Source organism: Salvelinus fontinalis, chromosome 24 (assembly GCF_029448725.1).
Source record: "Salvelinus fontinalis isolate EN_2023a chromosome 24, ASM2944872v1, whole genome shotgun sequence".
In the NCBI taxonomy this organism is placed as follows: domain Eukaryota; kingdom Metazoa; phylum Chordata; class Actinopteri; order Salmoniformes; family Salmonidae; genus Salvelinus; species Salvelinus fontinalis.
In genome coordinates, this window is record NC_074688.1 from 23,759,398 (window position 1) to 23,774,733 (window position 15,336).

Genomic DNA, 15,336 nt, shown 5'->3' on the forward strand with positions numbered 1-15,336 from the left:
ATATGACACTCGTAATGTCTTTATTGTTTTGAAACTTCTGTATGTGTAATGTTTACTGTTAATTAGTTTTGTTTGTTTCACTTTTGTGTATTGTCTACCTCATTTGCTTTGGCAATGTTAACACATGTTTCCCATGCCAATAAAGCCCCTTGAATTGAATTGAGAGAGAGAGGGAGAAGATAGAGGGGGAGACGATAGAGAGAGGGGGAGACGATAGAGCGAGAGAGGGAGAGACGATAGAGAGAGAGAGACGATAAAGAGAGAGAGACGATAGAGAGAGAGAGACGATAGAGAGAGAGAGACGATAGAGAGAGAGAGACGATAGAGAGAGAGGGAGACGATAGAGAGAGAGGGAGACGATAGAGAGAGAGAGAGAGAGAGAGAGAGAGAGAGAGAGAGGGAGACGATAGAGAGCGAGAGAGAGAGCGAGAGAGAGAGAGAGGGGGAGATGATAGAGAGAGGGGGAGACGATAGAGAGAGAGAGAAATTGATGGAAAGTGGTGTTGGGGTAAAACATAAGACATTATAAAATCCATGTACACAAACAACAAGTGTGCGGTTAAAATAGGCAAAAAAACACACAAATGTCTTCCCACAGGGCTGTGGGGTGAGACAGGGATGCAGCTTAAGCCCCACCCTCTTCAACATATATATCAACGAATTGGTGAGGGCACTAGAAGTCTGCAGCACCCGGCATCACCCTACTAGAATCTGAAGTCAAATGTCTACGGTTTGCTGATGATCTGGTGCTTCTGTCACCAACCAAGGAGGGCCTACAGCAGCACCTAGATATTCTGCACAGATTCTGTCAGACCTGGGCCCTGACAGTAAGTCTCAGTAAGACCAAAATAATGGTGTTCCAAAAAAGGTACAGTCGCCAGGACCACAAATACAAATTCCATCTAGACACCATTGCCCCGGAGCACACAAAAAACGATACATACCTTGGCCTAAACATCTGCGCCACAGGTAACTTCCACAAAGCTGTGAACGATCTGAGAGACAAGGCAAGAAGGGCATTCCATGCCATCAAAGGGAATATAAAACTCAACATACCAATTAGGATCTAGCTAAAAATACTTGAATCAGTCATAGAGCCCATTGCCCTTTATGGTTGTGAGGTCTGGGGTCTGCTCACCAACCAAGAATTCATAAACTGGGACAAATACCAAATTGAGACTCTGCATGCAGAATTCTGCAAAAATATCATCCGTGTATAACGTAGAACACCAAATAATGCATGCAGAGCAGAAGTAGGCCGATACCCGCTAATTATCAAAATCCAGAAAAGAGCCGTTAAATTCTACTACCACCTAAAAGGAAGCAATTGCCAAACCTTCCATAACAAAGCCATCACCTACAGAGAGATGAACCTGTAGAAGAGTCCCCTAAGCACGCTGGTCCTGGAGCTCTGTTCACAAACACACCCCACAGAGCCCCAGGACAGCAACACAATTAGACCCAACCAAATCATGAGAAAACAAAAAGATACATTACTTGACACATTGGAAAGAATTAACAAAAAAACAGAGCAATCTACAATGTACTCTCTGTTTAGGTCCAAATAACACAGTGGCAGAATGCCTGACCACTGTGACTGACCCAAACTTAAGAAAAGCTTTGACTATGTACAGACTCAGTGAGCATAGCCTTGCTATTGAGAAAAGCCGCCGTATGCAGACATGGCTCTCAAGAGAAGACAGGCTGTGCACACTGCCCACAAAATGAGGTGGAAACTGAGCTGCACCTTCTAACCTCCTGCCCAATGTATGACCATATTAGAGAGACATATTTCCCTCAGATTACACAGATCCACAAAGAATTCGAAAACAAACCCAATTTTGATAAACTCCCATATCTACTGGGTGAAGTTCCACAGTGTGCCATCACAGCAGCAAGATCTGTGACCTGTTGCCACAAGAAAAGGGCAACCAGTGAAGAACAAACACCATTGTAAATACAACCCATATTTATTTTCCCTTTTGTACATCGTTACAACACTGTATAAATACATAATATGACATTTGTAATGTCTTTATTCTTTTGAAACTTCTGTATGTGTAATGTTTACTGTTGATTTTTATTGTTTATTTCACTTTTGTATATTATCTACCTCACTTGCTTTGGCAATGTTAACATATGTTTAGCATGCCAATAAAGCCCCTTGAATTGATAGATAGATAGATAGATAGATAGATAGATAGATAGATAGATAGATAAGACGGAGAGAGAGAGAGGGATAAGACGGAGATAGATAGATGGATAAGACGGAGAGAGAGAGAGGGATAAGACGGAGATAGATAGATGGATAAGACGGAGAGAGAGAGAGGGATAAGACGGAGATAGATAGATGGATAAGACGGAGAGAGAGAGAGGGATAAGACGGAGAGAGAGAGAGGGATAAGACGGAGATAGAGAGATGGATAAGACGGAGAGAGAGAGAGGGATAAGACGGAGAGAGAGAGAGGGAGAAGACGGAGAGAGAGAGAGGGAGAAGACGGAGAGAGAGAGAGGGAGAAGACGGAGAGAGAGAGAGGGAGAAGACGGAGAGAGAGAGAGGGAGAAGACGGAGAGAGAGAGAGGGAGAAGACGGAGAGAGAGAGAGGGAGAAGACGGAGAGAGAGAGAGGGAGAAGACGGAGAGAGAGAGAGGGAGAAGACGGAGAGAGAGAGAGGGAGAAGACGGAGAGAGAGAGAGGGAGAAGACGGAGAGAGAGAGAGGGAGAAGACGGAGAGAGAGAGAGGGAGAAGACGGAGAGAGAGAGAGGGAGAAGACGGAGAGAGAGAGAGGGAGAAGACGGAGAGAGAGAGAGGGAGAAGACGGAGAGAGAGAGAGGACGGAGAGAGAGAGAGGACGGAGAGAGAGAGAGGGAGAAGACGGAGAGAGAGAGAGGACGGAGAGAGAGAGAGGACGGAGAGAGAGAGAGGGAGAAGACGGAGAGAGAGAGAGGACGGAGAGAGAGAGAGGGAGAAGACGGAGAGAGAGAGAGGGAGAAGACGGAGAGAGAGAGAGGGAGAAGACGGAGAGAGAGAGAGGGAGAAGACGGAGAGAGAGAGAGGGAGAAGACGGAGAGAGAGAGAGGGAGAAGACGGAGAGAGAGAGAGGGAGAAGACGGAGAGAGAGAGAGGGAGAAGACGGAGAGAGAGAGAGGGAGAAGACGGAGAGAGAGAAGACGGAGAGAGAGAAGACGGAGAAGACGGAGAGAGAGAAGACGGAGAAGACGGAGAGAGAGAAGACGGAGAAGACGGAGAGAGAGAAGACGGAGAGAGAGAGAGGGAGAAGACGGAGAGAGAGAGAGGGAGAAGACAGAGAGAGAGAGAGGGAGAAGACGGAGAGAGAGAGAGGGAGAAGACGGAGAGAGAGAGAGGGAGAAGACGGAGAGAGAGAGAGGGAGAAGACGGAGAGAGAGAGAGGGAGAAGACGGAGAGAGAGAGAGGGAGAAGACGGAGAGAGAGAAGACGGAGAGAGAGAAGACGGAGAGAGAGAGAGGGAGAAGACGGAGAGAGAGAGAGGGAGAAGACGGAGAGAGAGGGGGAGAAGACGGAGAGAGAGAGAGGGAGAAGACGGAGAGAGAGAAGACGGAGAGAGAGAAGACGGAGAAGACGGAGAGAGAGAAGACGGAGAAGACGGAGAGAGAGAAGACGGAGAAGACGGAGAGAGAGAAGACGGAGAAGACGGAGAGAGAGAAGACGGAGAGAGAGAGAGGGAGAAGACGGAGAGAGAGAGAGGGAGAAGACGGAGAGAGAGAGAGGGAGAAGACGGAGAGAGAGAGAGGACGGAGAGAGAGAGAGGGAGAAGACGGAGAGAGAGAGAGGGAGAAGACGGAGAGAGAGAGAGGGAGAAGACGGAGAGAGAGAGAGGGAGAAGACGGAGAGAGAGAGAGGGAGAAGACGGAGAGAGAGAGAGGGAGAAGACGGAGAGAGAGAGAGGGAGAAGACGGAGAGAGAGAGAGGGAGAAGACGGAGAGAGAGAGAGGGAGAAGACGGAGAGAGAGAAGACGGAGAGAGAGAAGACGGAGAAGACGGAGAGAGAGAAGACGGAGAAGACGGAGAGAGAGAAGACGGAGAAGACGGAGAGAGAGAAGACGGAGAAGACGGAGAGAGAGAAGACGGAGAAGACGGAGAGAGAGAAGACGGAGAGAGAGAGAGGGAGAAGACGGAGAGAGAGAGAGGGAGAAGACGGAGAGAGAGAGAGGGAGAAGACGGAGAGAGAGAGAGGGAGAAGACGGAGAGAGAGAGAGGGAGAAGACGGAGAGAGAGAGAGGGAGAAGACGGAGAGAGAGAGAGGGAGAAGACGGAGAGAGAGAGAGGGAGAAGACGGAGAGAGAGAAGACGGAGAGAGAGAAGACGGAGAGAGAGAGAGGGAGAAGACGGAGAGAGAGAGAGGGAGAAGACGGAGAGAGAGGGGGAGAAGACGGAGAGAGAGAGAGGGAGAAGACGGAGAGAGAGGGGGAGAAGACGGAGAGAGAGAGAGGGAGAAGACGGAGAGAGAGAAGACGGAGAGAGAGAAGACGGAGAAGACGGAGAGAGAGAAGACGGAGAAGACGGAGAGAGAGAAGACGGAGAAGACGGAGAGAGAGAAGACGGAGAAGACGGAGAGAGAGAAGACGGAGAAGACGGAGAGAGAGAAGACGGAGAGAGAGAGAGGGAGAAGACGGAGAGAGAGAGAGGGAGAAGACGGAGAGAGAGAGAGGGAGAAGACGGAGAGAGAGAGAGGGAGAAGACGGAGAGAGAGAGAGGGAGAAGACGGAGAGAGAGAGAGGGAGAAGACGGAGAGAGAGAGAGGGAGAAGACGGAGAGAGAGAAGACGGAGAGAGAGAAGACGGAGAGAGAGAGAGGGAGAAGACGGAGAGAGAGAGAGGGAGAAGACGGAGAGAGAGAGAGGGAGAAGACGGAGAGAGAGGGGGAGAAGACGGAGAGAGAGGGGGAGAAGACGGAGAGAGAGGGGGAGAAGACGGAGAGAGAGAGGGAGAAGACGGAGAGAGAGAGGGAGAAGACAGAAAGAGAGAGGGATATGACAGAGAGAGAAGATAAGAGCGAGGGAGATGATAAAGAGGGAGGGAGATGAGAGAACGATGATAGAGAGAGAGTGAGATGATAGAGAGATGAGAGAGAAGGATTTGAGAGATAGAGATGAGAGAGAGAGAAAGAGACAAAGTTGATTGAGGGAGATGATAGCGAGAGAGAGATGATAGAGAGGGAGAGAGATGAGAGAGAGAACGGTGGTAGAGCAGGCGAGGAGAACAATATAAGAGCAATGGAAGAAGTGAGTTGAAACAGAAGGAGGTTGTGTGATGGAAGGCGGTGTAAATGAGGAGGTGGAGAGAAAAGTGGCAGTAAGAGAGGAGAAGAGGGAAGTGGAGACAGAGCAAAGAGAGAGAGAAGGCCACTGCTGGCTGAGTGCATAAGGCAGATGAGCTGTTTGCTCTGGGGTTTGTAATATTAACAAATCTGATACCAGTAATCTGCTTTGCACACACAGAACACAGAAATACACTGAGAAAATAGTCCCCTGAAAACAGAAATCTGGCAGGGCACCGTGTTGGATGATTACATGTTCCTCTACGTTCTCTCTCCGAGCCTTTTGCTCAACAAAGCTTTCTTCCATTTAGCGTTGTCGTACAAACACCGTGATTCCCACGCCCACGTCTTACACCAGGGAAATTGGAAGACAAAATGCGGTTGAAAATGACAGACTAATTGTAGTAATTGACAGTGAATGGGTACAGTAGGTGTCGTGGTAAGGTAGTAACATGGGCGTGCGGCAGGCGGGCGGGCAGGGAGGATAGGATGAAGCTTAGACAGATGTTTTCAGTAACACCATTAGATAATCCTTTAAATCCACCAAAAACAAGATCATTACTGCTGAGTCTATTTCTGGGAACGCATCTCATCTATTTGTTCTGGCAGGTTCTCAAACAGCCTGGGCCCGGGTCATTATGTAAAAAACGACAGCTTCATCAACATACAGACCCTCTAAACTGCACAGCACCGCATTCTGAGAGGCGCTTGAATCCAATTTAAAAAACAAAACAAAATGATATGGCAACCGTTATGGGAATCCAATATTGTTGTACAGAGCTGGGAGAACCCTTCTTTGCCTTAATCTCATCTATAGAGAGCTTTAAAATAATGCAGACAATATATTTTATCATGTGGGTTATCAGATCGCAGAACGACACATAAAGGGAGGAATCAGGGGACAGCACAGTGGGACCTGGGATGGATGAGGGGACATTAAAAGCTTTTTAGCTATGTTACAGAGGGGAATATAGGGTTTGATGGAATCTGATCTGAGGTCAGTCACTAGGCTTTAACCACTCTGACAGGATAAATCACGCACGCACGTGCACACACACACACACACACTCAGTATGGTACTGCAATCCAAATCCCCATGCCCAAAAGGACTATGTACAAGTGATTACAAAGACAAAATGATTCCAAAGAGCTATCGCTGTAGTAATTGATAGTAATATTCTGTCTCTTTCTGCAACCTTCCTCTCATCTGTCACTCTGTTCCTTCCAGTCATATGACAATCTCTGTCCTGTTCATTTCAACAACAACTTGTTTTGGCTCCTCTCCTCCTCCTCTATTCCCTCCCCCTCTCAACATGTGTCATTCTCTCAGCTCTCAATCCTTGGCATAGTCCACCACCAAGCTGCTTTCTAGATCTACTGACATTCTACTGGAATATTCTACTCTATCCTCCCCTGTTAGGCATTACATTATTTTGCTCCCTCATCCCATAAGGTCATCCCTTCATCTTTGTCCTCCCCTACTCCTTCACACTCTCTCCTTCAGAGGGAGCACAGGGCAGATGTGTAGCTAACCTTTTCAAAGCAGGAAGCCATGCTACAAATGGTTCACTAGCACCTACAATAGCCTCTCCACTTTACATGTGGACACCACTGAATCTCTTCTGTTCACATTCAGTTCAGATATACACTGAGTGAACAAAACCTACACTGTTCAAAGGCACTTAAATCTTCTGTCTCCATTCACTCTCTAAATGACACACTTACACAATCCATGTCTCAACTTTCTCAAGACTTAAAACTTCTTTAACCTGTCTCCTCCCCTTCATCTACACTGATTGAAGTGGATTTAATTTATTTGTCTGATCAAATTCATATTTTCAATAACGGCCTAGGAACAGTGGGCTAACTGCCTTGTTCAGGGGCAGAACGACATATTTTTACCTTGTCGGCTAAGGAGATTCAATCTAGAAACCTTTCGGTTACAAGTCCAACGCTCTACCATTAGGCTACCTGACATCAATAAGAGATCATAGTTTTCACCTGTTCAGTCTGTCATGCAAAGAGCAGGTGTTCCTAATGTTCTGTAAACTCTATGTACAGCATTAACGTTCAGAGATATTAGGCCTAGTTCAAAGGTATTAGGCCTAGTTCAGAGAGATTAGGCCTAGTTCAGAGAGATTAGGCCTAGTTCAGAGAGATTAGGCCTAGTTCAGAGAGATTAGGCCTAGTTCAGAGAGATTAGGCCTAGTTCAGAGAGATTAGGCCTAGTTCAGAGAGATTAGGCCTAGTTCAGAGAGATTAGGCCTAGTTCAGAGAGATTAGGCCTAGTTCAGAGAGATTAGGCCTAGTTCAGAGAGATTAGGCCTAGTTCAGAGAGATTAGGCCTAGTTCAGAGAGATTAGGCCTAGTTCAGAGTGATTAGGCCTAGTTCAGAGTGATTAGGCCTAGTTCAGAGTGATTAGGCCTAGTTCAGAGTGATTAGGCCTAGTTCAGAGTGATTAGGCCTAGTTCAGAGTGATTAGGCCTAGTTCAGAGAGATTAGGCCTAGTTCAGAGAGATTAGGCCTAGTTCAGAGAGATTAGGCCTAGTTCAGAGAGATTAGGCCTAGTTCAGAGAGATTAGGCCTAGTTCAGAGAGATTAACATTCTGTTGCAGTGCGTCCATTTTCAACCAATGGTTTCTGAACATGTAAATGCATGGCACTCTGGTTTTCTATTATTTAAATACAGAATTGGCCCATTTCCATTTCGCTCACATTGAAATGACTGTCAAATGCCTGCATTCACTCCAAAATAACATCATAAAAGCCCAGAGCTCATTTTTAAATGTGCATGAGAATATGTCCACACATATTCCTGTTTCCCTTTGAAATTGCAGGTAATATTATGCATCGCTCTCTGTGTTCAATTATGTCTGCATGTGGTGGGGCTGGAATGTACGGTTGGTCCTAAATGAAAGTGACTATGCCTGGTCTGAGTTAGTGATAGAGCAGTGAAATAGGAGAGAGTGGGTAGTGGGATGAAACCTTCCTGAGCAGAGCACTGACCACTCCATATCTCACACACACACACACAACGCTGGGCAGACAGACGGACGGACCGAAGGACGGGGAAGTTTATTTCATTACGTAAATAACCAAGATTAAGTGAAAACCAGTACACTGATGACTTTTCTTCTCTCTCTGTCTCCCACTGTAATTACATACTGTAGTGTTCAGTGTCTCTCGGCTTTCTGTCCTCAGCTGCTCACTTGCTCATATTTCATTTAGATGCCGCCCCTAAATGAAACCCTATTCCCTTTATAGGGCACTACATATGACCAAGTTCCATAGGGCCCTGGACAAAAGTAGTGCACTATAGGGTATAGCTTACCATTTGGGATGCACCCAGGCAGTCTCTCTATAAAGCCCATCAACTTGTCCCCCTAGACATACAGACAGCCGGGAGGGACGACGGCAGTCTATATGATGCTTTATCTCTGGAGTACATCGACTGTATCTTCCAGACAGGTCAAGCAATTTCCCAGGTGTCTTCAAAGGCATTATATGAGAGCCAGTACATCACCAGCAGCTATCCGCCATCCTCCAGTCAGAGTGGGGATTTAGGTTGGCCAATATAACAGTGATCTATAGGTCGTGGTTCTCCAGGGTTGTGATGACTGGGATATGGGACAAAGAGGCACACAAGTGTGGGAGGATCTCTTTCCACCTCGTAATGTCAAGCACTCAAGAGACTTCTCACTAAACCTGAAATAGTACTGGTAAACTATCTGGTCTTTGGGAGGGGAGTGGGCCGGACATACTGTAGCTGTCTGGCCCACTGCACCTGTCTGGCCCACTGCACCTGTCTGGCCCACTGCACCTGTCTGGCCCACTGCAGCTGTCTGGCCCACTGCAGCTGTCTGGTCCAGGTGTGTCTGGATGTTTGTGTCTGACTGTTGTCCTCTTAGAGTCCTGAGACAGATGTGGTTGGGATTTAGGAGGGTAGTGAGGGGGCTGCCAAGCAGGAGAGCTCATTAGTCAGAGAGATGCCCTGTGTGTGTGTGTGTGTGTGTGTGTGTGTGTGTGTGTGTGTGTGTGTGTGTGTGTGTGTGTGTGTGTGTGTGTGTGTGTGTGTGTGTGTGTGTGTGTGTGTATGCACGCGTGTGCAAAATGGGTTCCCTGCTGCTCTCTACACCCAGTGTGAGCTTCTTATGTAATTGGTGGGGACAGAAGGCCGGGACACACACTGTCACACCCGAGCTCCCGCTACCTACTGCTCAGCTGTGCTGTGGGAGGAACGGAGAGGCTGGGGGGCGAGTGATGAGACGAGGGCAGGGAGGCTCCTGCCAGTCTTCCTCTATGGAGGCAGGCCTGACATTTACCATGGAAGGCTGTGGGCCGAGGTCACTTCTGCTGCTCACACACGTTACTGCAGACTAAAATTAATAAAAGTATGTGAAACGAATCCGTCTCTGGCTGATGATGCCCCGGGATGAGGTCCAGAGGGATGATGGAGAGTGACCAGAAAGGTCTGAGACAGCAGGGGCTCTCTGTGTTTGTGTGTGTGAGAGAGAGAAATAAGCCTCTGATCTCCCATTTCATTCACTCTGCTGCCATGGACACAGTGGCAGGTCAATCACTGCCTGTGTTTCATCTGACATGACATTCAACTGGTGAGGCTGTTGATCTAAGTGGCGTGCTGACATGAAAATAGCCAGAATATCTAACCACTACATTTATTACAAAGGGCCAGTCAATCATAAATAACATTCTCCTGGGCCGGCACAGTGACAAATCTATGTTTGAAAAGCCGAAAAATAAGGGCCTCCCGGGTGGCACAGTGGTCTATAAGGCATTGCATCGCAGTGCTAGCTGTGCCAACCAGAGACTCTGGGTTCGAGCCCAGGCTCTGTCGCAACCGGCCGCGACCGGGAGGTCCATGGGGCGACGGGTTAGGGAGGGTTTGGCCGGTAGGGATATCCTTGTCTCATTGTGCACTAGTGACTCCTGTGGCGGGCCGGGCGCAGTGCACGCTGACCAGGTCGCTAGGTGTGTTTCCTCTGACACATTGGTGCGGCTGGCTTCCGGGTTGGAGGCGCGCTGTGTTAAGAAGCAGTGCGGCTTGGTTGGGTTGTGTTTCGGAGGACGCATGGCTTCCGACCTTCGTCTCTCCCGAGCCCGTACGGGAGTTGTAGCAATGAGACAAGATAGTAACTACTAACAATTGGATATCACGAAATTGGGGAGAAAAAACAGGTAAAATTTAAATAAATTAAAAAAGGCGAAATATACAAATGACTTCCTCTGTGATTCATACTGTGAACACAGTTATGTATGTGAGTGAATGAGTCATTGAAAGGGTCCTCTGTTACATAATGCTCTCATGTCATGTACCTTCACCCCCACGTACAAGATCCTAGTTATGTCACAAGTCAATATCTCTCTGTGTGGAGGAGAGGCCCATCTCTTCCTTGCCAGAGAGCCAGTGACAGAGGACATTAAATGTTACTGCCACCCCCCATCCCTGTATTTCCCTCCCTACTTCTCCCTCCTGCCCAGTCTCCAGGATTAGGCCCCGGATGACTGGGATGGCGACAACACAAGCCCTGGCTCTCCACTCCCAGAACAGCACAGTAAATATTAAAAGGAAGTTCATCAAAGTATCATTCAAGGCTGCGGTGAAGATAGCTGGTGTGGCATCAAAGGCGATGAAACATATGGCGGGATGACACACACCATCGCCCGCCTGTCCAAGTTAGGGATTCTTTCTGTTGTTCTGATACATTTTTCCTCAGTTGTGTTCATATGTCTGTTTACTTGTTGTGAAAGTTGAGTTATGTCTTAAGTCTCTTTGAATGGCTTTGTCAGTTATCAAGAGCGATGCTGCACCAAATGGCACCCTAGTCCCTACATAGTGTCCTATGGGCCCTGGTCAAAAGTAGCGCACTATTTAGGGCCCTGGTCAAAAGTAGCGCACTATTTAGGGCCCTGGTCAAAAGTAGCGCACTATTTAGGGCCCTGGTCAAAAGTAGTGCACTATTTAGGGCACTGGTCAAAAGTAGTGCACTATTTAGGGAATAGGGTGCCATTTGGGATGCTACCAGTGTGTAGCTGTATTACAGGGAAGCAGAGGATACAGTGTGAAGTCAGAGCATGCCTATTCAACTGGAGCCATTACAGCAGACCTTTACAAGGTTTACTAAGTTCTTTGTGGGCCTATCAAAGCCTCTTTAAAGAACAGAAGCAGGCCTGCTTGTGGGAGACATTCTAAATGATCAGTGGAAGCGTGGTGCAGTCTCTCTACTTCTCTGTGGGAGAGAGTATGCTTACAGGTACCTGTGCGGAACAGATAGCCACATATTCTAAGTAGGAGCCAATCCTCTATTGGTAGGCCTGAGTGTGGCTATACAGACTGTATTGTTGAAAATGAGAGCAGTATGTACATTGCTTCTTTTATGAGCACCTCTGTCCCCTTGTGTAGGTGTTCTCTCTGGCTGTATGTGAGCACTGAGCACTGTGCTGAGTCTATGTACTGGAGGAGCCAGCACACGTTTGTCTGTGTCTTTGTCCTTGTGTGTGTGCACCTGTGTGCGTGCGTTCCCCCTCACAGTTGATGTGTATTAACTGACTGCATGGGCTATAATTCAGAGCAGCTTGCTCTCATTAGGGCTTATAGCTGTCCATCCCACCCAAGCTCCTTACCCACAGGGCAGCTTAGCCCCTTCATCCCCACACTGATATGGACCTCAGCCCTGGCCACTACCCAGTCCCCACACCACATACGGACTGCCTGACAACCACAGTGGGTGAGATGGAGCCAGGCTCTTACTAGTCACTAAACATCTACATCTGACAGAACCCTCTGCTGACCCCACAGAACGAGAAGGGTGAGTAGAGGTCAGATACAGCATGGTGACCAGGGACAACTGTCCAACAATCCCTCTGTAGCTAGATCCCCTATTCATGGGTTATGCCCATTCTCTGATGTACTGCCTTCATGTAACACTTGGCCTGATCATTGGAACACAGTGAAATACTGTGACCTGGGAGTCAAATGAGGCTGCTGATTTAGTTATACAGAGAGAAGAGCCACAAACAACAACAACTGGTGACAGAGGAAACTGCTCTCTGTCTGTAGGTTATGGTTGGGGTGAGACATGCAGGAGAGAAGGGGGAGGAAGAGAAGAGGTGAGAGGGAGGTTAGGAAGACAATTATCTGCCGTTAATTGCTCTCATTAGCTGAAATGGACTGAGATGGTCTAAGGTGATGGGGTGTCATTCATTTAGAGGACTCTGGGATTGACAAGGTGTATAAGTGTTGGTTTAAGCCTAGATACGAAAGAGAGGCAGTTCTTCTACTGATAGCAGCGCTGCTGATAAGACATGGCCGCTATCGCCACCACTCTCTCTCTGCCTCGCTCCCTCAATCCCCATTCCCCTCGTAGCCAGAGAGAGGGGGGGGGGGGACCGTACAGGGAGTGATGGAGAGATTAGACAGAATGAGAAAGGCGTGGCACTAGTGGAGTGATGGAGAGGGGTTAAAAGGAAAGGGGGGGACTGGGTAGAGGAGGAGGAGGAGAGCGGAACGTTGAGGGAAGAGAGAAAGTGAAAGCTTTCAGCACATTGCTGTTCCTGTTTCTCAACAGTCCATAACTGTGGTATGACAGGCTTCATATGAGGACACCAAGAACTACGTTTCCTGTCTGAAATCGAATATGTGCTCTGACTGAAAACCATGCGGAAGCTTCCCTTCCCTAGCTTGCTATCCTTCACTTCTATCAACTAACCTCATTAGTATTGAACATACTGTTCACCTAGGAAAGGAATCCACTTTGGGTGTGGAGTGATGCAGCAATCTTCTTTTAGAGAACCCTTACAGTCGTCCCAGCAGAGAGAGAGGCAGAGAGGGGTGCAATGAGAAGATGAAGGAAACAACACACAGAGCTGCTCTTTCAACACTTGAAATACATGTTTTAGGTCTACATTAAAGTGGGGGGATTACTGCTTTTGTTTTGAACAATTTATCAACGTTGCACACACTTGTTAAGGCACGACGTAGGCCAAAGCTCAGTGTATACAAGACAAATGATTAAAACCACTGATGCCGAGGAACTCCAAACTGTGGGAAGGTTTGGACTCCTGCATCAGTTTGTGTGAGTGTGTCTGTGTGATGGAGTGTTTGTGTGCAATAGGGGCCTATGCAGCCTGTAACAAGATGTAATTAACAAGAATAATGGCTGTGCTCTCCTCCAACCGTGAATGAGTGAAGTGTTGATAGCCGCTCGGTCCGCGGAGGCAATCGTGTGTAATTTTCTGCTGAGGCACAGATATGAGCTGGCTGCGCCGGGCAGGGAATGATGATAACACTGGCTGGCTTAATGACTAGAGTGGCCATGCCGGCTCAACTTCACACTTCACAGATCAACTTCAACTTCAGCAAGGACGACGACTGCCCACCCACCCACCTTCTAAAACCACCAAAACTTCCACACAACAAAGTCAAGGGGATCTGTTTCAGGGAGAAGCATCCATTTTTTTTACCTAACAAATGGATAAAATTAGCAGTTTTATTTTTAAATGAGCATGAGTGATACTTGCACTTGCCACTTATTAAACACACCAGTGAGTGGTGTACCTACCTCTCGATGATGTCAGCGATGACACAGGCAAACATCTGCAGGCCCTCCGGTAGCTGCAGGGCCACTGTGAACAGAGAGACAGACAGACAGTCAGAGGTAAGGTTAAGTGAACAACCTAGCTACACACACAGCTGCAGTTGGAGTGACAGCCACGTTATTTAATACATCCTAGACAGCATATACATGTATCTCGCTGCTTATGTTACTCCTGCAGAGTGCTTCACTGAGACAGAAGGTAGCTGACATTTCAAGGTAATTTTCTCCCATCCATTGCATTACTGTTGTCGTATCTTACTCAGTGATGCACTACAGGAAATGGAAGTGTATCAGCTCTGCCTTCACACTTCCCTTCTTCTCCTAGCAATCCATTAGTCACCTTTTCTCCACCTGTCTCTCTCAATGACAGCCAATAGCTTCATGAGTCACAGTCACACACACACACACACACACACACACACAAATATCCCTCTCACCATGCAGACCGCTATGCATGTGGAAACTTGGTGCTTCTTCTCATGCGGCATTGAGAGAGCATGGAGAAATGGATCAAATCGCTGTGAAATGGGAATCAAGCAATCACACAAAGGAAGGATTGGTCCTGCTGCTGATGTGAAGGGCTGAGAGCAGCGGGTATTTCCGGTAGGAACTTCGAGTGTGACACCAGCTATGACGAATCAATGGGAAATGCTTTCATCAGGAGGTTGACTCACTGCCAGAGTTGAGACGCAAAATATCACACCTCTTTAAATGATGCCAACAACTTTACAGAGACAAAATGGTCAAAAAAAGGCATGCTCTCTCAAAATGAAGTGTCTCACCCAATTTCCTTTTATTGTTGAGAATGTGCATGATTTAGGTTCATCTTGAATGTAAACATTAAATAAACATAATGACGTCTCAGACGTAACACAAATATTGCTGATGTAGAGATCTAGATTATAGGATATGAAGAAACAGCTACTCTTAGTCACATCAAGTCCTTGCCTCATCCTTGCGCAAATTGCTTATCCAGAGCTGTTGTCTTGGTAACATACTGATGTCCTCATGTTGGCGTGGTTACATATTGTGCTATGCATACTTATGTAAAGTCCTTAGCATGAATTAACATTTAGCCTTTCTTTACTGAAATGGGAACATATCACAGTGTGATATTTCATACTTGTATACAAGCCGTTCGTCCACTGTACTCTGCTTCACAAATCCCCTTTGATTCGATGTCATTTGCAGTAATTGAAGGAAAACTTTCAATGTATTCCTTCATCAAAGGTAACCCACTCTCCATTCACAGCGCATACTAAGATCAGTGGGGTGGATCGAGCAGACTCATGGAGCTCAGCACAGTGTCTGGAGGGACTGTCTGGAGGGTGTGATTCAATTCACTTTAGATAAAGCAGGAAGAGAGTGTTGACAATGTTTCACTGTCAGACAGACCCTGTCACACATCACCTTGATAAAC

At 47.3% G+C, this 15,336-nt stretch overlaps 1 protein-coding gene across 2 annotated transcripts in view; it reads right to left on the bottom strand.

Moving 5' to 3' along the window:
- LOC129822188 (2-(3-amino-3-carboxypropyl)histidine synthase subunit 1-like) overlaps positions 1–15,336 on the bottom strand; it is a 108,720-nt gene that overhangs the window by 84,909 nt on the left and 8,475 nt on the right. For both annotated transcript variants that reach the window (XM_055880255.1, XM_055880254.1), the window contains exon 3: positions 13,881–13,944. In XM_055880255.1, coding sequence (XP_055736230.1) covers positions 13,881–13,944 — 64 coding nt within the window. The remainder of the gene's footprint in view (positions 1–13,880; positions 13,945–15,336) is intronic.